The 25,678-nt window shown below is 33.6% G+C and overlaps 2 protein-coding genes across 3 annotated transcripts in view; one reads left to right on the top strand and one right to left on the bottom strand.

Moving 5' to 3' along the window:
- The window catches only part of CDC73 (cell division cycle 73), a 151,701-nt gene that overhangs the window by 65,969 nt on the left and 60,054 nt on the right, over positions 1-25,678 (top strand). The gene's annotated exons all lie outside the window — the stretch shown is intronic.
- On the bottom strand, positions 1,897-19,957 carry B3GALT2 (beta-1,3-galactosyltransferase 2). The gene is made up of 2 exons (XM_004382551.2): positions 16,462-19,957; positions 1,897-12,004 (listed from the first exon to the last, which is right to left on the bottom strand). The coding sequence occupies exon 2, from the start codon at positions 11,875-11,877 to the stop codon at positions 10,609-10,611; it is 1,269 nt and encodes a 422-aa protein (XP_004382608.1). The 5' UTR covers positions 11,878-12,004; positions 16,462-19,957; the 3' UTR covers positions 1,897-10,608.

The following is a 25,678-nucleotide window of genomic DNA, read 5'->3' as shown; positions in this document are numbered from 1 at the left end:
GGAAAAAACTAAAAGATTTTTTGTCTGTCAGCCAGGCTGAGAAAATGGTTATGCAAAGACAAAGGAGCAGTTGATGAGAGAGGCTCTGTAAGTTAATGACAAAGAAGAGAGCCAGGGCAGTGTAATAGACCTGGGTATTAACAGCGGTTTAGTAAGCCCACGTTCCCGCATGGTGCAAAGACTTTTCTCTGTTCCTGCCTTAAATATGCTAAGACTGGAGATGTGTACAGCCCATTCCAATTAAACACATGGAAAGGGTTCCTTTTCAGTTATAGTTATTTTTTGACAAACTGGGAACCATTTTGTGTGGCCCAGTTGCATAAGTACAGCATTACCTTCTCCTCCACCCCCCTTGCCACATTCAAACTTTTTCATTGTGAAGGGTAATCAGTACTTGTTAGCTCAAGACTAAGATATTTTTCCTGAACCATTGCTGTTTCTAATGCCATGAGGTGCTAGTTTGATCAAAGACTAACTTTCTAGGCCAAGACAACTGATACAGTGGGAAATAGGTTCTTTTTTGTTTGAAATGAGTGCATACCAAAGCAAGTTTTATTGATGTCTCTTGTCTTCCATGAACTTAATGGGGGGAGAAAAAGGAAAAGCCCTACTTAGTGTATATTACTCAAGTCAGGTACCCTGGTGTAGGGCAACAGTGACCTAGAGAAAGGGGCACCTGAGAGGCAGTGCCTGTTTTTACTTTATTTTCCCTTCAAGAGGGCTTTTGTTTTTTTTCCCAAAGCAACCACCCAAAGGGGATAACTTCTTCTGTATTTTTTTAATACCTTAATTATGAAAAATTTCAAACACAAATATAGAGAAAATAACATATGATCTTCCACGTGCCCATCATACAGATTCTATAATTACCATTTTTTAACCACTCTTCTTTTGTCTATTCCACCCCTCCTTCTTTCCCTGAAGTATTGTTAAGCACACCCCAGATACTGGTTTTGTTCCTACCTACTTTGCATCTCTAAAAAATATGGACATTGCTTTTACATAGCCATAGTGCCATTATCACACACAAAAAAATCATTTATTTGTATCGTCTCATACTCAGTTCATTTGAATTGAGTCAAATTTCATTTCACTGTTTTTAATCTAGGACTTTGTTGTTCTTGCTTTTTAATTCAATCTTGAGGGAGATAGGGGATAATTTATATAACAAGAGGTAGAAGGCAGGAATGAGTCAGTAAATTGGATAGAGAGATTAGCTATAGCAAGGAAGAGAATCAGTCATTCATGGATCTTGTAGCTAGCCAAGGATTTTAAGGATTTTAGAATTTATCCTAAGAACATTAAAAGCCATTGAAGCAGTGGGATGATGTGATTAGCTTTGTATTTTGAAAATACCATTCTGGTTGTAGTATGGGGATATGTTGTAGTTTGCATGGATATGAGGAAACCAGTTGTAAAGTTATTGCAGTAGTTCAAATGAGAGATGCTGGACTAGAAGGGTAGTGGCAAGGTGAAGAGAAATGGATGGATTCCATTAGGAATCCATGCAGGTCTTTGTGATGGATATGGGTGATAAAAGAGAAGGAAGTGACAAGGATGACTCCCTCTATTCCAGTGTGGACAGTTGATTGGGGATCGCCATTCACTTGAGATAGGAAATGCTGAAAAAGTACTAAATTTGGACATGAAGAAGAGCATATGGCTTTAAATACACTATTAAATGTACACAATACACTTATGTAGACATACAAATACTTTAAATTTGGCATTATGCTTATGAACTTTGGTTAAGAAATTCGTTTTATTTTTGTAAAAATCAAGTTTATTCACCACCATTTTGCCCAATCGGTTATTAACTTTCTTAAATGTAGAGGAGTAAGTCATTCAGAACTTTCATCTCTTGCATAAATCTGCTAGGAAGAAGAAGGTTGTAGCTTTTTTTTTTTTTTTTTTTTTTTAAAAACTTGTCAGGAGACAAACATATTTCTGATAAAGGAATAAAATTTAAAACATCCATTGTGAAACAGTTGTGAGCCAGTCCTCTCTGTTCTGTAACTTCTAGGCTCAGACAACATTTTACAGCATATCAGACTCAGGTGGTCCACTTTTATGGTTACTTGCTTTGGAGACATATTGGTCCTTCTTCCTGGTGGTGTGACCTTGGAACGCAGGTCCCCAAGCCCTGTTGTCTAATGCCTCCTCTGTAATAAGGCATTTGTAGCAACATGGTCTCATCTCCATATGTTGTATGCGCAAGAACTCCTTTGTTCTTTTGAGAATTGACTGGATGTGGACTATAAACAGATAGAAAATTTTCAGCCTGTCTTATTTAACAGAGAAGTTGTTCACGCATCCCTTTGCATCCCTGGTTTGTTCAGGTGGCAGAGCACACACAGTGCATGGTCCTCTTTACAAAGCATTATGGAATTACACCAAAGGAGGCCTGGTGGTGCAGTGGTTAAGCCCTTGGTGGCTAACTGAAAGATTGGTGGTTGGAACCCACCAGGGGCTGTGTGGGAGAAAAGACCTGGCAATCTGTTCGCATAAAGATGCCAAAAACAAAAGAAGCAAAACCCCAAACCCATTGCTGTTGAGTTGATTCCGACTCGCAGGGCCCCTATAGCGACAGAGTTGAGCTGCCCCATAGGGTTCCAAGGCTGTAATCTTTATGGAAGCAGAGTGTTTAGGAAACCCTGTGGGACAATTCTGCTCTATCCTATAGGGTCCCTATGAGTCGGAATTGACAGCACACAACAACAAGGGAATCATAGGAGATAGGAACAATTTTATAACTGCAAAATTTGCTAGTAGTAGGTTTTCTGTCAGGATTTTTTGATTGCAAGTAAAAATTCATTCTAACTGAAGTACACCCTCCGAGAGAAATTAGAAGAATATGGGGGAGCTCATAAAATCGAAGAAACAAGAGGTAGAAGGGACAGGAACCATAGCATCTCTAGGGGTCTACGTTGCAGGGCTTTAATGGATTATTTCTTCAGGGCAGTGAACTTCAAATGAATTCGTTCCAACAATTTAATTTCAAAAATAACAATACTGATATTACCATTTACTGTAAATAGCCGAGTGCAATTATTTTTTTTCCTTAGTCTGTGTCCTTCTAGGGATATACAGTCTTAACTGTGGTGTGGGTGTGCTTTGGTTTATTTAACCAGTTCCATGTGGATGAACATTGAAGTTGTTTCCTGTCTTCTGCTATTACAAATCATGTCTTAGTTATTAGTCTTTATTTCATATTGTTATGAGTGTACTTTGGGGAGAGATTCTTAGATAAAAGATTGCTGGGTAAAAGGGTAAATGCTTATGTAATTTTGTTAGATATTACCAAATTCGCCTTTGTTAAGAGTTGTACCATTGACGTCCCCACTAGCATGGATGACTGTGCCTATTTCCATATTATTCTTTATCAGTAAAGAATAATGTCAGTCAGACTTAATTTTTTGCTAATTTGATAGATAAAGAATGGTTTCTGAGTTACGTTTTCTTTTGCATTTCTGTTATTGTGGCCAAGGTTGAGCATGTTTAGGGAGTATATAATTTCTTTTTCTATAAATGGTCTATTAATATATATATATATTTATTTTTTGCTATTTTTCTGTCAGAATGTTGGTCTTTTTTCTTCTCTCCCCCCCTCTTTGTTTTTGAAAAAAAATATACCGGCAGTATAGATGTTTATAGATTGGAAATATCCTTTCCAGTTTGTCATTTGTCTTCTGATTTTGCCGATGATGTTTTTATTGCCATGCGCAAGTTGTTTTTCATATTTTTTGTAATCAGATTTTTAATCTTTTGCTGCTTCTGGATTTTTTGTTATAATTGTGAAAGTTTCTTCCTTTCTAAAGTTACAATGGAATTTGCTTGATTTTTGTTTTTTCTTTCTTTCTTTCTAGAACTGGTTTGTTTCATTATTTACATTTAGATCTTTGATCTATTTGAAAGGTATTCTGATAGGTGGTTGAGGAACAGATCTAAATCTGTTTTTTCCCCATATGGCTGTACACCTGTCCAGACCTCATTTATTAAAGGCAGACCATGTCTTGTCTAGTTATCATCATAGTGTCTGTACCTGGCAAATAGTAGGTTCTCAATAAATATTTGATAAACGATTGAAAAACGTATCTTTTAAAGATCTTCTAGTCCAGTGACTGTTTAAAAATTTTGATTATCATTCTTTAACTCTAGAAAGTTCTTTAAAAGTAATATTTGCAATTTATTTGATATCTGATTAAATTAGATTGGACTTGGTGAGTGAACGTAGTGAGTATGTGATAATTATACAGTATATATATTAAAGTACGAGCTTTAACATGATGTTCATTAGCTTGTTAATGTTTTTATTTTTCACTGATTGTAAACACGGAAAAATACAGAAAAATATGAAGAAGAAAATACTTACCTCACTTTCCAGAGGTCACCATTTATTTTTTGTGTATTTTCTAGTTTTGTTTATGTATATGGTTGTGAAATATGAATCACACTGTACATTGTTTTGTATCCTATTTTTTTCTTAATAGAGAAAAATGACTATTTTTCCATGTTATTAAGTAATCTTCAAATCCAAATTGTAAATGACTGTACTATTCCATAATTTAACTCTACCACAATTTACTTAATCTCTAGTTTAGAAATTTAAGATGTTTCCAGTATTTTACTTCCCTGATTATTGCTTTATGATGGATTTTTAGGAGTGGGTGAATGGCTCAAAGGCTTTTGTTAAATATTTTTAAATTGTTTTTCAGAAAGGCTGTACCAGTTTACACTGCTGTTGGCAGTACACGTGCACACGGCACTTTTATTACCTCCATAGACTATTACTTTAAAAAATATCTTCCAGTTTGATAGGTAAAGGTAGTGTCTAACAGCATTTGTAAGACGGCTAATGAGGCTGAATATATTTTATTTACTGGATGATTTCATTATTTGTAATTTAATCTGTGGCTGCTAGTCAAATTTCTTTTGGAATGTTAATGTCTTCTTATTGGTCTTTAAGAGTTCGTTCTGTATCAACAGTATTACCCTGTTGTCAGTCATTCTGGAACCCTGGTGGCACAGTGGTTCAGAGCTTGGTTGCTGATCAAAAGGTCGGCAGTTTGAATCCACCAGCCATTCCTTGGAAGCCCTATGGGGCATTTCTGCTCTGTCTTACAGGGTCACTATGAGTCAGAATCGACTCGAGGGACATTGAGTTTTTTGGTTTGGTCAGTCATTCTAGACATTTTATCAATTTATAACTTGCCTTTTGTCTTTTAATTTTATGGTACAAGTTTTGATTATTTAGAAGTTAGTTTTCTGTTTTTCTTTGCCTGTTTGATTTTTTTTCTCTGCTTTCATACTTTAAAAGTCCTTCACACTCTATCATCGATTAGTCCCTCTCCCTACCCCCTCATTACAATGCGTAACAATACCTAGCTCATAATAGGTGTTTGATAGTTATTAGTACAACATTGTTCTTACTTTGTTCCACCTGGTTTTTATTTTTGTAATAGTATAAATGTGAGTTAAGTAATAGTATAAGGACTTAACTTGAGTCTTAAACATTAAATCCCAATTATTAGCCAGTTTTTCTGTTGACTAATGGAATATTAGAATAATTTATTAAATCCTAATTTGTTCATGATACTAAGTTAATATAAATTTTAAAGTATCTTTCAGGGCTTTCTTTTTCTTGATTTGACCTTCTAATTATTGTACCAGTACACATCATAATGATCGTTGCTTTACAGTAAGGATCTCATTTATCATCATTCTCAATATTTTCTTAGCTACTGATAGTTATTTTTTCATGTTAATATGATAATCATTTTGTGATTTCCACCCCACACACTAAAAACCTAAATTATTACTATGTGATTGGATTGTTACTATTAACTTCATAAATTAATTATAAGATTTTTTTCCTTAGAAAATGCAGATGAACAAAACATGTTATTTGGGAAGAATTTCTATTTTCTAGTAGATATTGTTGTTACCTAATAAAAAAGATCTCTCCTTTTATTGTTAGTTTTTATACTTCTCAGTAAAACTTAGTTTTTTCCATAGAATTCCTACTCAGTTCTTGTTATGCTTTTTAAAAATGTTGCTGTTACGAATTATATTTTTCTGTATTTATTTTGTAACTGATTGTTATTTTAATATTATTTTGTTTCTGAGTTCTTTTTATTCTTTGAGTCAGTTGGTTCTTTAGGATTTCCTAGACATATAATATGTAAATAACATTTTTTCCCCCTCTTTTCTATAGCCATACTTATTTCAGTTCAAAATTCATTGAGGTAGTTTTCAGTTTTTTTTGAAGCAGTAGAACCCTTTTTTCAGATTAGCTTTGACATGGAACTCCTTCATATTAAACATAAAAGCGTAGCTGCTATTCAAGTGAGGGCAGAACTCTAAAACACCTCTTTCTTGGGTTTACTAATTATCACTGAGACACCTGGGAAAATTTAGTTTGAAAACTATTGTTCATTTATGAAAGTATATAATCATGGACTTAGCATCTTTATTCCTACTCCTAATTTTGTCTGGCAATGAAATATGATTTTGACTAATAGAATATTGTTTAAGATGATTCCTTCTAACATTAATTTTTTAAGAGTATTTTTTTTTAAATCACAAGTGGAATAAAGTTTTATTCAATTCCTTTAAAGGAATTACTGAAGTGGTCATAATTTGACTTAACTAGTTTGTTTCAAACCATCAGTACCTTTGAAAATTCTCATTGTCATCTGAAATTCATGTTAATATTATTTTCTATATTCATGTGTTTTAATAGTATTTTAATGACGACAGTGAGGCAGATAATCCATATTAATTTTACTATGTTCTATATATTAGTATCTTTTAAACATTTAATTGCAAATTCATTTGTAAGTCATGAATTTAAGATTTTGCATATTATGTTTTAGGTTTCTGTCATTTCGTAGTTTTAAATTATACTGTTAATCTATTTTCATTTTTTTAACGTTTAGGATACCGTGTAAAGTGAGATTCAAATGTAGAATCTGTCAGATTCAGTTGGAAATTGAAAAACTTAGATTAATAAATACATTGAGACAATTGGATGCTTTAGCTCCAATTGTGCTTTTGCTCACCATTTGTTGTGGTAGAGGAAGAGGAAACAATTTTGTGTAGATAGAGAGGCATTTTTCTTCCTCTTTGGGAAATTGTGTCTTGACAGCAGTAAGGTTTATAACTATATCATGCTTGGGGAAGGTGAATAAGGATTGTACATTGACAGGTTACTCTCAAAACTCAAGATGTCCCTTTCTATTATTTGATAGACATGAATGTCTATCAAATTGATATGTCTGTGAGGTATCTTAGAAATGTATGTACAGTAGTAGGTTTATTTTGGCTTCTTAAATCTATGCTAATACAATAATGAAATTTTCCAGAAAAAAAACAAAACAAAAACCTGAATCAGCTAGATATTTGGATTTTACCACCTCACCACCAAACATTAGGTTACTGAACGGTGGGGTGGGTAAATATAGTGCCACTTTTCTCTATTAAAAATTATTAATTGTGCTTTCAGAGAAACACTTTTTATAATTTCTAAGTGCCACTTGCGTGCAGTGTACTGATGTACCTCAGTGCCAAAGGGGCAAGAGATAAGCAATGGTGCACGTGTGTTTCAAAGGTTCTGACTGCCAGATTCAACGACTGAGAAGAAGAGATAATGGCTGAGAGATCAGATGTCTTTTACCTTCCCTTCTCATTATTTACACCTAACGTTGGGTGCCTCTTCCAGTGTATGAAAATGTCTGTGAAGCATGGAGGCCCTGGCAGAGAATGGAAGAATAGAGAGAGAGGCCATTTTGCTTAGCTTTTTAGGCCTTTTAGCAAGTGTCATATGTGAAATATAGCAGAATAGCATAATGGTTAAAAGCATGATCTTTGAAATGGAACCCTGCTCCTTTACTAGCTGGTGGTCTTAGATATTTAACCTCTTGTATGAGTCTTTCTTTCCTATCTCTTAGTATTGTTTATAAGAATTATATGACTGTATGTACTTTAACACAGTGCTTGCTCAGTTAGCAAATAGTTCCTGCTGCTGTTATTGGTATTATTTCTGTAGAATTTGTTGGAAATAGCTATAAAGTTCCAGTTGAGAGTGTTGTGATTATGCTGTATGTAAAGGGATGAGGAGAAATCTAAATTATTTGGTTGAATTAGAACTTTGTCACTACTAATCTTGATCAAAATAAGTTAGTGTAAGTATTAGAAGTTTTGGTATTTTTATCTTCCAAAATATCTATTAACAGTTCGTTTGAATGTAATGATTACATAGTTGTTATTCCTGTATTTTTTTCCCCTTTGATCAAATGCAGTGCCACCATTTAAAATTGTATTTTCATATTTAATACAAATTACATAGTACTGGGCATGAAGAAGGCATAATTTACACTTGGTGAGGTGTTGAAATATCAGCTGATTTTGCTCAAGAAATTAGCTAATGTTGAGAGTGGATGGTAAAAATTAATTAATAACAGACTTTATTTTAAAATGAGAATTTTCAGCAGTACTAAGAAGCTTTACTGTTTGATTCATTGTCCTTTAAGAACTCAGAGTATCATCAGATTACTTTCGTTCTTCAAGATAATATTAAGAAAATATAAGAATGATTTTAAATTGATGTCTGAGATTGGAGGAGTTTAGGTGCCTGTTAAGAATTGTTTCTACGTAAGTCATTTTTTTAAACCTGTTTTGTTTCATAAATGAAAATACTATATTTTAAAGATCCTGCACTATAATCATAATTTGGACAAATAGCACTTAGGTTCTGTCTCTGTGCACATATATGCACACATGTACACACACACCCTCTCCCCCCTTTTTAAACTTCTGAAGTATAAATCAGAATTACTCTACACCGAGGGAAGGATTCCCTTTGTCTTTTATCAAAATTGCTTATGTGATTTGGTATTACCCTCTTATGTGACTATTATATGGTAATTTTGATCAATCGGTAATCCTATAGAGTAAATGAAGTGAAAAACAGACTTGAACCAAGAGCTGGGGAGTGTTATATAGGTCAGGTTTCAAAATTACTTAATGTGGAACAGAACATTTAGGCTACTGATTTGAAAATGAGAGATAAATTGAGTGTAAATAGAACTCAACACATTAAGTATTAAGTACTTAAACAGTTTCTGTGATTCTCAACTTTAACAAATACTGCAGTTCTGTTCTGGTGATTTATCTTTGCAGAGCAGAATCAAGGATAAAAATGATTGTTATTAATGTTAAATAACATCCTAAGACTGATAAATTTATACACTTGTATGAAATAATATTTTTAAGTTGTTGGGTTAATATTTCTTGATGGAGCCAAATAAAATTACTGTGAAAATATTTGTACCATAACACTCAGTAAAGATTTTTTTTGTTTACCTTGGTTTTTTTTATTAAAAAACTTGATAAAAGTGCATCGTATACATTGTTCATCCTAGAATCAAGTGTTCACCAAACATTTGTAGTTTTCCCCCATTCCCCTCAAGAAGGGTTTTAATTGTTGATGCAGAATATTTGTCATCTACCAAATTAAAAATTGCAGGTTTGTAAACTTGGCACTCAGGCAAAGAAATAGGTGCCATAAAATGATTAAGGATCGGCATGTGTGCCCCTGCTGTCAGGAAATAAACTTCCCATTATATTGCAGTTTGGCAGACATGTATCTTAAAAGCGTATTGAATGAAATTGCTGCTGCACTCTTTATCTTTTCAACAGTACATCCTCTTTGTACCTCACTTTTGCTTCAGTTAGAGCAACATGATATATTTGTATAGTCAGATATGCTTGAAGTTAATTGGTGATACTCTTAAGAATGCAGTAAATGATCTAATTGAATCACTGAAATACTAGTTTGGCTCTTAACACCAACGAGGAAACAAAGTTTGTCTATTTGGAAACATTTAATAACTTCTTTTATAAAATCTTGAGCCTGAGACACATTGATTTTCACATTTTATCACATCATGTCAAAATAAGTTTCCCCCGATATATATGAGTATTAATAAAAGGAGTTAAAATGAGTATCTCAGTTGTTTTTAAAGAATAAATACTTAAATGAGAGCTGCATTGGTGAAACAGTTGAACTTTATAAATGCATTTGAGGAATCACTAAATTAAATCTAATTGCATGGAATATAGTTTTGAGAACTCTGGAATAGCCAGGTCAAAAAATTTGTACTTTGCACAATTAAAAGGGTTTCTTAGAATTGATAGTAATATTTTATTTACATTTAGTTGTATATTGAAATGAAAAACTAAATTTAAAATGAAGGGTCTTTTGAAGGTCTCTTTTTTAAGTTAAAATTTATATGGAAAATATATGCAAATATATTTTGTTGGCCCCTATAATAAGACTTGAATCATTGATGTATGCATGCCTGTTATTGCATGTTAATACACAGAACCCCCTTATACATTTTCTAATAGATTTCTTTTGGGATACCTTTTGTGTTATATAGTGTAGTTTTCAGAATTACCCCCTTCAGAAATTAAAAAAATATTTTTTGAATTTCTTCATGTGATGGGCTTTAACTAAAACTTGTTCTATTGATGTAATCAGTTTTAACTATACATGCTTTTAGTAATATTTACAGATTGCATGTTTGAAAAAAATTGTTGTCTTTTCTAGTGTAGTTTACGATGCCGATACCTGCCTCCCTTTTCTTTTGCTGCATTGGCACAGGCATTGTGCTTATTTTGTTGTAAATGGTTCCAGTATTTTATCAGTTCACTAGGCTGGAACTGATGAGAGGTAATTAGGTGGCTGTATTTACAGCTTGAATAAGAAACTCGCCAGTGATTGAACACAAACTCATTGGGAGGGGGTACAGGATCAATTCTCAACTTGGCAAGACAGATCCCCACATACACATCTTCCAAGTGCAAACGACGGATACTTAAAGAAACTTTAAATATCTTTTCTGCCAGATCTCCAGAAAAAACATAACCGGTTCCAGAACAGAAGACAGGGTAGCGCTCACTTGGATAGAGGTCTGGTGGCATGTACCACTTGCTATCTTTGTTTCGATTGGGTGCGTATCCTCTCATTAGATAACCAGTAAAATAGTTATGCCTGGGAGGCAGGTCGGGCTTCAATAACTTATGTATTAAATATTCAGTGTTGACAAACATGTCACTGTCAGTTTTCATAACATACGGAATACGTGGACAGTATGTTGCGACCCAGTTCATGCCCATTAGTGTTTTAATGGTCAAATTATAATATGTATCTAAATATTCCTGTTGAATTATATCGTGATATTGTCTGCTTTCTTCCAGTATTGCACGTTGAAGGTAGCCATTTAGCTTAATACTTATTCCCAACAAAAAAATTCGTGTGATTTGGATCCCAGGTGCAAGACTTTCATTGCCCCAAGTTTGCCGAATAGCTCTTCTAGCTTCTATTTGTCCAGGTTCTGCAGCTATTAGTAGTATTAGAAAAGGACTTTTCTCTTGGCATTTTTCAGGCTCATTTATAATATATTTGAAATGGTAAGAATTTGGATGTCCAGTACCTTTTTCATTGTAAATACTTCCATTGGCACTAAGTGTATTCTCCAGTCCTGTAACTCCTTGTGGTGACAAGTCTGTGTTATTGTAGTTAGTGGCTGTTTGAGGCCTCAGCGTTTGAGGGACTGTTTCTTTCCAGATGTTCCGAAGGGAGCTGTGGTTTGTCTCACTTTTTGTAGAGTGAAATCCTCGGAAAGTGTATGTCACAGGGTTTTCTTTGAATCCAGCTTTGCCTGGCAGCCAGTCATGATGATTGAAAAACAAAAACATAGCAAAAAGAAACACTAGAGAAAGTACTCCAATAAGATGGGTACGGAAGAGAGACCTTTTGGCATTCCAGGTCATCTTTGCAAAGCAGCAGTGTCTTCTCCTCCACTGAAGCATTTTGTAAATATCCAATAATGGGATATGAGATAATGATGGCTGAAAATGTTGTTTTCTTCTCCGGAGTCAATACTGTTCTTTGGTAATCATTTTCTAATTTGGTCACGTTGTGTCCCTCGCAGTCATTCTACAAAGATAAAACATAAAAGTTTATAAAATGCTAAATGTTACAGAACTGCCTGAAAGAGATGTGAAACGCTAATAAAATCTTTTAAGCTGTGAAAATGTGATAACCCAGAAATGAAGCTTGTAATTTCTTTCCTCTTGTTAATACAACTGTGATATCACTTGGATCAGGATTAATTTCCTTAAAAATATAACTGTGGCAAAATGAACACTTTAAGGAGATGAGTTAATTTTCTTTCACTTACTTCATTGTCTCAGTGGTTCTGGCCCTTTGTACTTTGACCCAAAGTTTAAAAGAGTTTAAAAGTTATATGCATGTATAAGAGTAAAATGTTGCTAGATTCCTGAGAGAAGCTGTGTAAAAAGGCCTTGAGAACAGATGGACAATTTATTGGCATTAATTAAAATTGATTTGACATACCATTGGTGGTATGGTGCAGTCAGCGGCCTTTTTTGTAAAATGGTCATGTATCAGTTGTGGGACAGACAGTGCAGGGTTGATTATGGCAGAGCTCTGTTAGTCACAGTGCACTGCTTGGCATGTTGCCATTGGCCCCTACCGTGTTGAGAAAGTCAATGAGAAGATGCACCTGTCAAAATTAATTTTAAGTGTCCAATAACTTCAGTGCAGATTTTTTAGACAGGAAATAAATGATGAACATTTTCGAGTACTCTTCTAATTTTAACCTCCCAATTCAAATATGAGATATTCAGGAGATCATTGTCCTTACTTAGACTTAAGATTGATTTTAAAATATAGAAAGTAATTAATTATCTGTGGCCTTGGCACAGCACCATCACATATCTCGGCTGAGTATGTTAGAATTAAACAGAGAACTACTTTGGACAGTCCTTCCCGTTTTTCTACAAAATATATGTAGTAGCTACTAGCACATCCAGCTTCTTAAAATTTCAAAAAATATATTTTTAAAGATTCTTGAATTATGTTGTGTCCTAAATTTGTGTGTAGAAAATTGTTTGTTAAATTGCTAGGACTTTTGGTTACACATCACTTAGTGTGCCCTGGATTTTAAAAAGATGATGTTTTGTCAGTATGGGAGGTTCATGATGCTTCATATTAAGAACCAATATGTTATGTCTGAACAAGGTTTTTCAGTGCATATACAAACTTTTTCATGGTTTTCAACTTGTTCTTAGTTTTTCTGGACCAAGGTGTGGGGAGTAGGAGGTAGGTGAGGAGCTTCCCAAAAAGAGAAAAAACTTTTAAATAAAGTGTAAATTATATTTTTTCAACTCACTACTGTGAAAATTATTTCTTTAAGCAAAAGAAAACGGTATAGCCAGTGCCACAAAATTGTAATGTAGGAATATTTGTTTATTTGCATTTATAATATATACATACATATGTGTGTTTTTAGCCTTTGGTATTGAAAGATTCATGGTTAATAACAAATTTGCATGACCTTGATATGACATTTAGTTAAGAAATAATCATGTGTACATGGAAATCTTCAGTAATTGAATAATTATAGCAGAAAATCACGTACGTAATGTTAAGTACTTTGAAAATACTGATTGACAATGTTAGGCGTGTTTGAATGAAAGTGCTGCTATTCTGGTAACAGCCACTAGGAGGAGCAAGTAGGTGGGAATTTGAAAAATTTCTAAGTGTGAGTATAATATTACAGGCACTAGCATTTGATAATTTCTAGTTTCTAAAATTACATAGTAATTTCAAATGTAAAAAATTATTTAATAATTTTGAGAGATGTAAACTGATTTTAAAGTTTGAGATTTTAAAAACAAATAATCTAGTTTGCTATTTATTAGCATTTATTTATGTAAATTTAATTTATTACTGTAATGAAGACCAAAGCTATTGATTGTATCAGTAAAACAGTTCTTCTGTGAGCTAGGTTGAAAATAATAGAGCTGAGTGTTCTGATTTAGAAACTCACTTTTATTTCTGCTACTTGTAAATAGTTGGCCCTTCTGTTTTTAAGTTTTTATTTTCAAATGGGCTATTTGGTAAATAATACTGATTCCTTTCCTACCCTTACCCCCCAATAAAGAGGCTGGTAGAAGTAAGGGTCATATATGTAAATTTAAAGAAACGTTGCTTCCTAAATTTATTTGATAATCTGTTTTAAACATTCCAAAGCTAAATTAAATTGATCAGCTTTCTGTTGATATAATAATGCTTGGAATCTGATTGAAGTCCAGTCATGTAGATCTTTTAAATGTGTAAATTTGATAGTTTAAGAAGCAATAAATATAAGGTCAAATGTTTGAATGAATGTTTAAATGAATGAAGGTAAACATAGTAGTAATAAGTTACAGTATTTTTATGAAAACAGTGTACCTGAAGTGCTATTTCCAAAGTATTTCAGTGTTACAGAAAGGAGCAAATTATTTTATATTGTAATCTAACATAAATAGTTTTTGCTCCTAATATAATTTTGTACAGTATGTGATAGTGATATCAGCATACATCTTAATTTAAATTTCATGATATTTTTAATTTGTAAGTATTAAGTGACCAAGGCTTGAAGTCCATATATACCTATTTGTTAGTCTCTCATTGATAAAATAAATGCATGTGTCTAGCCTTTTAAAATTCTGTATTAAAAGTGTCTCAGGTATTTATCATTTTTCTGTTAAGAATCGAGTAAAACTGAAGTAACTGTTTCTCCTTTTATTAAACAATTAGTCTCAGTTACTGCCTGTTGTATTTTAATTCGTGAAAAATGGGAACAAGACAAGGTTAAAATATTTTTGGCATGTAAAGTAGTTTTGCATTTTTATGTTTACAGGATAGTAGTAGCTTTGATTAACCTATTACAGTTCTTTTTTGATGGTAATATTTTCGAGTTATTAATGGGTATTTAGATACATGGTTTGAAGTTCGTGGGAGGAATGTTACAGTAAAATGCAAGTGAGTTATCTCGTACACACACACATGCTGTTTTTAATCATTTGGCTTTTAAAAGTGTTGGTATCTTCAGTCTGTTGGAACAATTTTAGATTTAAGTGGTGCTTTAATAAAAAAATATACTTTTGAAATGTCTAGCTTATAAAAATGTTTAATTGATGACGTTAGCATTGATAAAGGCACTAAGAGGGACTTGAGATTTTTACAACCCTTTTTGTTGTTGAATACTGTCTGATTTCAGCCTTTCTTAGAATAAAAATTTATGGTTAGGAGTGAGAGTTGATGATAATACATTAAGAGTAGTAGGGCCTGATAAACTTGCCCAATTTTAGCTCTTCATTTGGGAATGGAGTGCTTACATATGTCTTAAAAATGTTTGCCTTTTGCTGTTATTAAAGTAATAGGATACTGAGCCATTTTGTAAACTGAGGAAAAATCAGAATATTTGATAGATTTGTAAAAAAAAAAATTTAGAGATATCTTTTGAGTTCTTTAGCCTGGAGTTGCTATTCTAACTATGATTGTTACTAAAATACTTCATTAGATTTATGTCTGTCCTGCACACACACATACAGTGGCATTAGGTTGTTACTAAATGTTAATACTACTTGGAAGCACGTTAGCCCCATTTATATTTAATTTTTTGACTTTGTATAGCTGTTCATGGATATTTTTGTATGAAAGTATTTTCATATTATGTTTTTGCATTTCAGTTTTAAAATTATCACCAGGAACCCCCTTAGATTTGACTGTGTACAATCAGTCTGTTACCTAAAATAAAAGTGCACTACTTCAAATAGAGTAATTTTTAGCAATGATTGGTATCTCTTTGTTTAAAGTTGGATTCATGGACACTATACTAACACGCATATCTACTGTGGTGTTATGCTGTGCATAAACTCACACTACCTTATGTGATCCTATGCTAATGCTTTCCTCTCAGTATTCTTGTAGCTGGGCAAGACTTAAAAATTTGTTGATACTCTCTGAGGCTGTATTCATTATTTTTATTTGGATAGATAGATACTGGAAGGAATATTTTGCTACTAAATAAAGCTCTTATGTATTAATATTGTGCTTAGAAAGGACTTTGGGAAAAATCTCTTAATATTAAGATAGTCTTTGATACTATTTAATGTAATTTTATTGCATTGTCTCTTTTGATAGACATTTTTAAGACAGCACATTAATATATTAGATAAAGATTCAATTTGACCCAATTTGGTAGAGGATTACTATGTTCCCTTTAGAGGGCTACAGATTTTTTTTTTTTTTTTTTAAGTTTAATTTCTTAGAGAATCCTTTAAGCCCATCTCGTTACTACTTGCTGCCCCCCCATACGTTTGTAATCCAGAATGACTCTAAGCTACACATTTAACTAAATAAAAGCAGCGACAGCTTGTCTTCTAAACAATGAAAAAATTTAAAATCATATATTTAGAAACCCTTTCATAATTTCAAGTGCAGTGAACTGTATGAACTTGTTTATCAGATATTAGTATCTCCAGGGCTACAAAAAGGTAACAGACATTTAAGTGAATATCACACACAAGGTTTCAACATACCTTCCTCGGTCAGGCCATTTATGGTGAGAGGATTATGCCCATTGAAAATACTTTTGGCACGCCATCACTTCAGCAGAAAAGATGTTCCGAACATGCGCACATCCCCCAACAGTCTGCCTCCTGCGATTGCTTTTCACTGTATCCAAAGTGTCCATCTGTCTCCTTATCTTCGAGTTCCCCTCCTTGTTCATATGGGTCCTAGTCTTGTGAGATTTTTTTTTTCTTTCATTTTCTCTTTCTTTCTTTAAACAAAAGAGCTGTAGTTGTCCGTTCTGTTTGGAGCACTGTTGACTCTTGCCGACAGTTGATGCATTGAAGCTTTTTACATCTGCTGTTTTCCTGGCTGGACAATGCAGTGCTGTATTCTCTTCTCAGTATCCATATTTCTAGTAATAACACTGAGCTGCAATGTAAAAGCAGCCAGAGCTATAATGTAGTGCTTCGATTGTATTGGAAAAGACTAGGATTTACCTCTCGTCTTTTGTTGTTGCCTGCCAGCTGCAGGAAGGATTTTGAACAGTTTTACTGGGGTTTTAGTCTATAATTTGAAATCCACGGTTCCTCAGCTGCTGCACAGGCAGGCGGCAGTTTAAATGTGGGCTTGACAGATGCTCTCTTCTGACAGAGCAGAATTTAACGTCAGTGCTTGGCTGAATCCCACGTGATTGTTTGCATTCATTTTGACTAAAAACCTAAGGTAGGGAGAAGCTTAGAAATTTTGCTTCTGTGTGATAAATTATATATGTTCAGTACAAGTGTAGTGATGAGTGAGTAATATAAAAATGGGATGATTATGAAATGAATGGTTATGATTTTATTTTTTCCAGCTTATTTCCTTTGTTTTTTTTTTTAACCTTATGTATAGGCACAGACATTCTAAATATTTTCAGTGTTAGATGTTGGTTTTCATGTTTTTTACATGATTTTGTAGGGCATTAAGTAATAAGTTTATATGTGCAACTTGGAATAATTTAACCCTTTTAGTGTACTCTTCCCCTGGAAGCTTTTTTTTTTCCCTTTCTTAAATTTTATCTACTTTACAGTAATCTAGCTAAGAGTAAGACCATTTATTTTTATCTGTAACTTAGTTTTTTTTTTCCTGGGATTTATATCAGTCAGCTGCCGTGGATTGCTTTACTGACATGTAATGTGATATGGTCCACTTCTTTTTTTCCTCTTACGTGGTTTTTAGTGTTCTTGAAGGCAGCAAAACTTCATTTTTAGCCACTTTTAAATGTCAGCATTTAAAAAAAATTATTTTTCCCTTTCTTCAAAATACATATATGATAGAATTCAAGAAAGTGATACGGTAGATATAGCATACTTGTTCCAGATCTTTCGGTGGTTAATGAGGTTTTACTAATTATATTTACTTATCCTAATATTTTAGGATGCTTTAGTAATTTGCCAGCATGCAGATTTTGCAGTAAGTACTAGGTGCTTACTCTGAAAGATTCCTCTGTATGGATAGTCTCTTGGGCACCTTGGCACCTTCCTTTTTTTTCTCTGCAGAGCACTGGGGCACTGTCTTTTTGTTGTCGTTAATAGCCTTAATTATCAGTTTTTCCGCTTGAGACTGTAGGGACAGTAATTAACTCCTAGAAATCTATAGTTTTGGAATTTAATGTAGCATATGTTTGTAGTCATACATAATCCTCATCTCGCCTGTCTCGCTGAATAATTTCTATTCTTTAAAATGAATATAGGTTTAAAATTTCAGTTTTTGTCCTTATCATAAGTTTGAGTGTAGCTGATGAAACATGCTGTGTAATTTTTGGAATCCTGTGACTTTGTATTTTAGAAGTGTGTGTAGCTTTCCTAGAAATGCTGCAAGGAATATTAAGAGATTTATAAATGGGAGACATGAGACCGAGAGCTATTCTAAGTGTAAAGGATAAGACTAAAACCCAGGTTTCTTAGCATTTAGTCTTTATATCCACCATACTGCATTGCTCAACACTTTTTTTTTTTTTTTTTTTTTTTTCAGTTTAGGTAGCAGGGTAATGCTTAAGGACCTACTTAAAATAGCTTAGTCTCCAAAGGTAGAAGTGGATTTCAGTAGATCAATATTTATTTGTTGATTGCTTATGTAGAATTTGACTATGCAGCTAGCAGCAGTCACCAAAATCTGACTGTGCTAAGCATGCTGGACCTGTCTAAAAGACTTTTTTTTTTAACAGCTTTATTATTGTAATAGCCATTTTAAAGATGAAGAACTAGTGCTTGGAGTTGTTAAATAATTAGCCCAAATATCAGCTAGTTAGTGATGAGAAAGAGGCCACGCTGGAAATTGAAACAAGATGTTTGAATTCTGAAGCTCTGTTCTTAACCATTATGCTACATGGCACTGCTGTAGAAATTGGAGGAGTTTTTTTTTTTTTAGCACTGGCACAGCATTTTGAGGAATCATTAGTAGGCTTATGAATGCATGCTTCTATTTTCACTTTACTCACATCAATAAATACATTGAGCAAATACCACATACTGATATTTGCATTTAGGCACAGTTTATTAAATGCTGGAGATACAAAGATGAATTAGACAACATTTCCTGGGTTTATTATGGATCTTCACTACTAAGAGAGTTCCACTGGCAGTCTGTTCGTTAGTGGTTCCCTCCACTGTTAGGTTGAGCCCCTGGATTCCCAGTGGGCTGTTGTCTCAACTGTGCTTGCTATGTATGGAGCAAAAGAGACTTTTAAAAACTATTAACAGAGGATGCTTGTGTACTTAACCAGAAGTTGCTTTAAACCTTTTGGTACACCTGCACCCTGTTTCTTAAGTTTCTTAATTTAAGCTGGTTAAGAACTTAAAGTACAGAAAAATGAGCAGACGTGCGATAAAAGTTCCTTTAGTAACTTTTCCTGGCAACTTACATGTTTCCAGCCAAGAGAAACTGTAAAAATCTTATGACAAACTTTTAGAAGTTCTTCCAGTAGTCTAGTTTCTTTTAACATCTGAATTCCATGGTTAAACGAACTCAGTAAATGTGACAGGTCTCTTTGTCAGATCAGCAAACCGAAGCTATTTTGTTACAATTTTATAGTTATATCTTATACATGTCCTAGGTGAAAAGATAGGTAGTAATTACTATGTGCATTATGGCCAGAACTGTCCTGGTTGAGTTTAGGGTTTTCCTAGGCATGTCTAAAATAGCCCTCAAGGAGTCAGAATTTAAAGACAGGATTTGTAATGCCTCCTAATTCATAGTTTCTACTGGGTATAGAGATAATTATTTCTTTATTCATGGAGTTAATGGTTTTTGGAATGATTATTACGTGATGAATGAGATACAGATCCACTGCTCAAGGAGCTCAATAATAGTGAAAGTAAGACATTTCATGGAATTACATCATCTTTTTAATCTGCCTCTGTAAGTTCAGCTATATGTCCTTGGCGAAAAGAATTAGAGAAAGAGATGGGGTGGGGAGGGGGTGTGTGGAGAACACTTCATCTCGGGCAGGTGATTTTCATTCAATCATAATGATCAAATGTCCTTGAGTAATACGAGAAGGAAGAGATGAATCTGCTCTTTCCTACATTGATCTCCATTCCTGTTTGTGCTTAGTATGAGTGGTTGGCCCCTAAAAAAAAGCTGCCATAGAATTGATTATGACTCATGGCTACCCTGTGTGTTTCAGAGTAGAACTATGCCCCATAGGGTTTTCAATGGCTGTGATCTTTTTGAAGTATGGCTCCTAAATATAGGTCATTTATTTCAGCTGGTGCTGACCTAAAGAACTAGCTATCTCTTCCAATACTGGAGAAAAATCTTAATGTTTAGAATCAGGTACAATGGCCACAATACTATGAAAAGTGCCATTTGACACATTTATTTGGAGACACATTTTAGGGTTTTTGAGGTCAGTCATTAATTTTGCATAGTAATATTTGCTTGGAGTTTATATCTCTTGATCATTTTGACTTAAAATCAGATGTAATCTTTTTCATTACATAAAAGAGATGGAATATTTTTTATTATTTCATATTAATAATTAGTTTTCCCTTTAGTAGAAAAATTATGTGTTTATTAAGAGTTTAGAATTTCCTGCCTCCATGAACAACTGTCTTCTTTGCCATGAGACCAGAAGAACTAGATGGTTCCCAACTACCATTACTGAACATTTTGATCAAAGGTTCTATAGAAAAATCCTGATCCCAAGGGGGAAAATGCAGAACAGAATTTCAAACTCTCATGGGCTCCAGACTTTCTGGATCCATGGAGGCTGGATGAACCCCTGAGTCTGTTGCTCTGAGATAATCCTTAAACTTTAAACCAAAAATATCCCCTGAAGTCTTCTTAAAACCAAGCAATAGTTTAGCTTAACTAGTAAAGAATATCTGCCTTGAGCATTTTGCTCTATATGGGATCAAATTGACAACAGCAACACAAAAGATTAGATAAGAACCTTAGGAGGTAGTGCGTTTATGTCTGAAGAAACAACTCAGACAAGGGGTGAGAATGGTTGCACACCTTGAAAAATGTAGTTAATGTCACTTAATTGTGCAGTACATGTAGAAACAGTTGAATTGGTGTATGTTCTGTGTATATTCTCAACATCAACAAAAATAAATTATAAAAAAATTTATTTTTTTGATGTCATATAGATGATTTTGAACCAGTTTTTTTCTTTTTACTTACAAAGCAAGAATTAGCCTGATTGCAAATTAACAGTCTCAGAATGACCACAAATGTCAGTGTTTGCCTGCCTTATTTTTCTCCTACAGTTTTCACCAGGTTGTGCAACAGATACTTACGTTGTTTAAGAATTTCTTTTGACTTGAAAGAAAAGCTAAATTTTTAAGTTTCTCTTTCAAAATTAATAGCAAACTCCTTTACCTGGTTTAATTTATACAAACTATTTACAGTCCAAAGGGAAATGTAAGTATTTACATGACTTTGGCAAATACTTTAATATTATGCTTATATATTCTTCTGTTTCTTGACAAGATTTGCTATTTCTGTTTAGCATAAATCAGCTCGAATAGTTTGGTTGTTACTTGTACCACACAGCGCATACTATTAGAGCTGTGTTTTTTGGTGGGGGTAGTAGCTGCTTTCTAGGATGTGTTCTAGAATTTGTGAGGGCATTTTTGCTTGACAAAATAATTGAAGGGCGTTTAGTGACTAGGATCAGGGAAAGTAGTAGTGCTACTACTTGAACATCTTAATTATGACAATTTTATACAACAGAGACTAGTTCCATGTTCTGCAGGACTTCTGAGTGCCCCACTGGATATTTGTATGGCTGCAAGACTTGCGTGGTACTTAAATGAGCCTAGAACATAACTAGAATATAAAGTATATTTTTTGCATAGTTTTAGCGTGCATTGAATTTTTCTAGCAGTGTATACAGGGTACACTATGGAAAGGTTGTACTTTGTTCTAAACTTTACCAGTATTTTATCATTTTGAAAATTCTTGCCTCCTGTGGCACTGAGGCTCATAGTAATTGAATCCTCAATACAATATACCAGTCCGTGGACATTTGTAATTGTATTTACTGTGATTTTTCTGTCTAGGTAGAAGCATCTGATTTCTTCATTATGTCTTCTGGTATAGTCATGCCCATGACTTAACATATTTAAATACATATTTTTTTATCATTAATTTCTTTAAAAAATTTCCCCATTTGTATGATTTAGTGTATTGATACTTTAAAAATATGTATATACATTGGTTATAATACCTATGCATTTCATTTCAAATAGTTATAAAGGTCAGTGTAAAATATTTCTTATTATAAAGTGGGGATGGGTATTGAGTTTGGTAGGGTTGTGAAGCCTACTGAGTTGTCTTTTAAGAAATCATTTTTAGGCACCTTATTTCCCACTTCTGGCTCCCCAACACATAGCTAGTATTTAAAAGTCGTAACAGTAGCAATTCATTATGAAATGCAGCGAACAATTTATAAACTCAGGTAGATGTAACACGTTGAAACTTAAAACTTCACAAAGAATCATAGTTACTCAAATATAAATGATTATCAGAAAATGTTGCTTCGTTTAATAGCTATCAACCAAAAAACCAGACCCACTGCCATCAAGTCAGTTCCAACTCAGCGACCCTGTAGGATAGAGTAAAACTGCCCCATAGGGTTTCCAAGACTGTAAATCTTTAAGGAAGCAGACTGCCACATCTTTATCCTACAGAGCGGCTGGTGGGTTTGAACCACCAGCCTTTCAGTTGGCAGCCAGCTACTTAAATCACTATGCCACCAGGGTTCTTTTTTAGTAGCTATAGTAGATCAGAAAAAAAAGCAAGTGTTGAAAGTGAATAAATACAATGTTTTTCCCAAGGGCCTTTTTTTGGTGGTGGTGGGAGGGGGGAGCATTGAGCAGACTTGATTCAAGTTCATCTAGCTATCTTTGGTGTAATTGTTATGGTAAGATTGGAAATAAGGACTTTAGCATCAAGAAACTTTGTAAAGCAGAAGAGGCAGGCAAAGGTTATAGGATTAAAATAGGGCAGTATTTGACTTTAGTGTTTGCTAACCCTCCCCTACTCCTTAGAGTATGCCTAAGGGGTTCACTTATATTCAGCAAGAAGTTAATTGAGCATTTTTTATATGCGAGCTACAGGTGTATGTAAGATAACATCATTAGGTTCCTTTCAGGGAACTGATAGACTTGATGGGGACATAGATCGTTATAAAGATAACAGAATAATTAGAAGTAAATGTATATAGTTACTTAATTTTTTCCCCTCATGTATAGATTGTCTTATGCAGCTATTATGATGTCACTCAATCTTGTTGATTTTTGATACATCTGGTCTTCCCTATTGTAGTTGATTTGTATTACATTTTTATCCTTTTAATTTCTTATGCATTTCCGATATTCTTTGTCTCTTTTAAAATAAATATGATGAGGTCTCCCAGATAATACAGCTGCTGAGTTTTAGCAAACCAAAATAGGAAAAAAAAAAAAAAAGAAAAATTTTTAAGTTTCATTTGTACCTCCATTTTTATTATCTCATTTACTACTTGACACATAGAATGTTTCTTTTTTATTAATATTTTCATAATTGACTTATCTCTGTTTTGTCTGTAACTTTTGATAGGATTTATATTTATTTATATCTCCAGAATTTTTAATTTTCCAGAACATTTCAGTGTGACTGTTTTGGTTTCTTGTTTTCCTCATGTACTTATGCGGGTTTAGTTGCAGGTGTTAAGTATGTACAGTTCTGTGCTTTATTTTAGTTTCCTCAGTCAGTTTACTGAGTCATATTAAATGGTAAAACGTTGAATATTTTCTTTCAAAGCTTATAATATTGTTATTTCCCTTTCTACCTGTGTTTCCAGTAGCTATAATCCTATGGTTTCTAAAACAACCAAGTTAATTTCAAACATGTACCTTTTGATAGAGGGAGCTGATTAGGGAAATGCTGTATTTTTATTCACATTGAAAAAAGGAAGAGAGAATTTATATAGCCATACCATTTTATCATCTTCCCTGAAGAAACTCCTATTGGATTATGTCTTCAAATTTAATTAGTTAATTGGATACCTCAGGTTGTACTGTAATGGCATTGTTCCTAGCAAAAAGGTATTATCAACATTAGAATAATGGAATTTCAGAGCAGAATTGGACCTTTGAGGTCATCTAAAAATCTAGCTTCTTCTTTTTAGAATAAGACCTTGAGAGGCTGTGAGTTACTCATACCTCCACGCTAATGTGGCACAGCCAAAAAAGTGAGAATCTAGATTTCAGGAGTTCTAAATCAAGTTTCTTTGCATGGATTTATACTGCCTTTAGTTACACCCGTGTACTTGTTCTTTTAATCCGTGGACCAATAAGCTGCGTAAATGATCCTGTGAATCTTTTACCTTACGCATGTCCCTCTGCCACTATAAAAATAATCCTGCCAGTTTTAAGTGAAGAAATAAAGTGCTTTTTTAAACCTCAGCAAAGACATAAAAAAGAATTGTTCATTTATGTAAGAAGATAGGTGATCATTACAGACTTTGATATTAAAGGAAATCAGTGCATGTGCTTTGGTTGGTTTCTAATTGCAGTTCTGTGATGCCACATTTCAGCTACATTCACATGGTTATCATTTTTATCAGATATATATATGAAGAAAAGGACAAATTTTTCTAATACATAAAAATTACCCTCCTTTCAAGGTTTCTGTCTTCTGTTTCACTCTTTCTCTCTGTTTTTCTCTTTTGATAAAAAATTTAATTACCTTTATGCATTTTGTATAATTACCACCAGCTGGAAAAATGCACCCCTTAACTCAGTGACACATATTAAAACTGCCTTAGAATGCCAACCATCTTAGAATGTAGTTAGTGAATCTGTGGAGATAAGATTTGCATGATCCCCTTATTCCTACTAAACTAACTTAATTTTTATCTAGGTTAATTTATACATCTCTCTCTCTGTTTTTGTGATTCATTCATTTTTGAACTAGTTTAATTTTTAGCCAGGAAAGCACTCTAAAGAATGATGAATGAAAAGCTGGTATTAATTTAGGTTTTTAATCAATGAATATCTTGCTTCTTTGTAAGGTTACTCATTAGCATTGTGTATTCCAATTTTGTCTGTGACTATGAACAAAATGAATATTATAGTCTCAGTTCAAACTTTTAATTACTATGAGTAGATTTGAATAGGAATAGAATTTTTCTTTTTTTTCAATTAAAATATTTATTTTAGTCTAGGTTATTTACATTTCAAGTAGCAGGAACCCACTCAAGTCAGCTTAAACAAGAAAAGGAAATACTTTATAATAGTATAGAGATACTTTACAGAACCCAAGACTGAGAAGTGTAACTTGGCCTTTAAAAGAATGGTGAGAATTTGAAAAACTGTCATGAACCTGGGAAACTTTTCTCTGTTTCTCTCTGGTGGCACATGGTTATTTGTCACTTTCTCTGTATCTGTACACCAGCGCTCTGCTCCTTTATGCTCATAGTCATCTTCAAGCCAGCAAAGCTAGGAAAACTGTAGCTCAGATTGCTCAGCATATCTCAGTCTGAATTTTAAACTCTCCTGGAGAGAACATTTGACTGGTTGAGTTTACTGTCCTTCCCTTCACCTAAGATAATTCTTGTCTACTATCTAGTTAGTGAATAACCCTCACCCTCCCTCCCCACACTCTTAACCATCAAAGAATGTTTTCTTCTGTGTTTAAACCTTTTCTTGAGTTCTTAAAATAGTGGTCTTATACAGTATTTGTCCTTCTGTGACTGACTAAATTCACTCA

Source organism: Trichechus manatus, unplaced genomic scaffold (assembly GCF_000243295.1).
Source record: "Trichechus manatus latirostris isolate Lorelei unplaced genomic scaffold, TriManLat1.0 scaffold00095, whole genome shotgun sequence".
In the NCBI taxonomy this organism is placed as follows: domain Eukaryota; kingdom Metazoa; phylum Chordata; class Mammalia; order Sirenia; family Trichechidae; genus Trichechus; species Trichechus manatus.
This window is presented reverse-complemented; position numbering and strand designations above follow the sequence as displayed.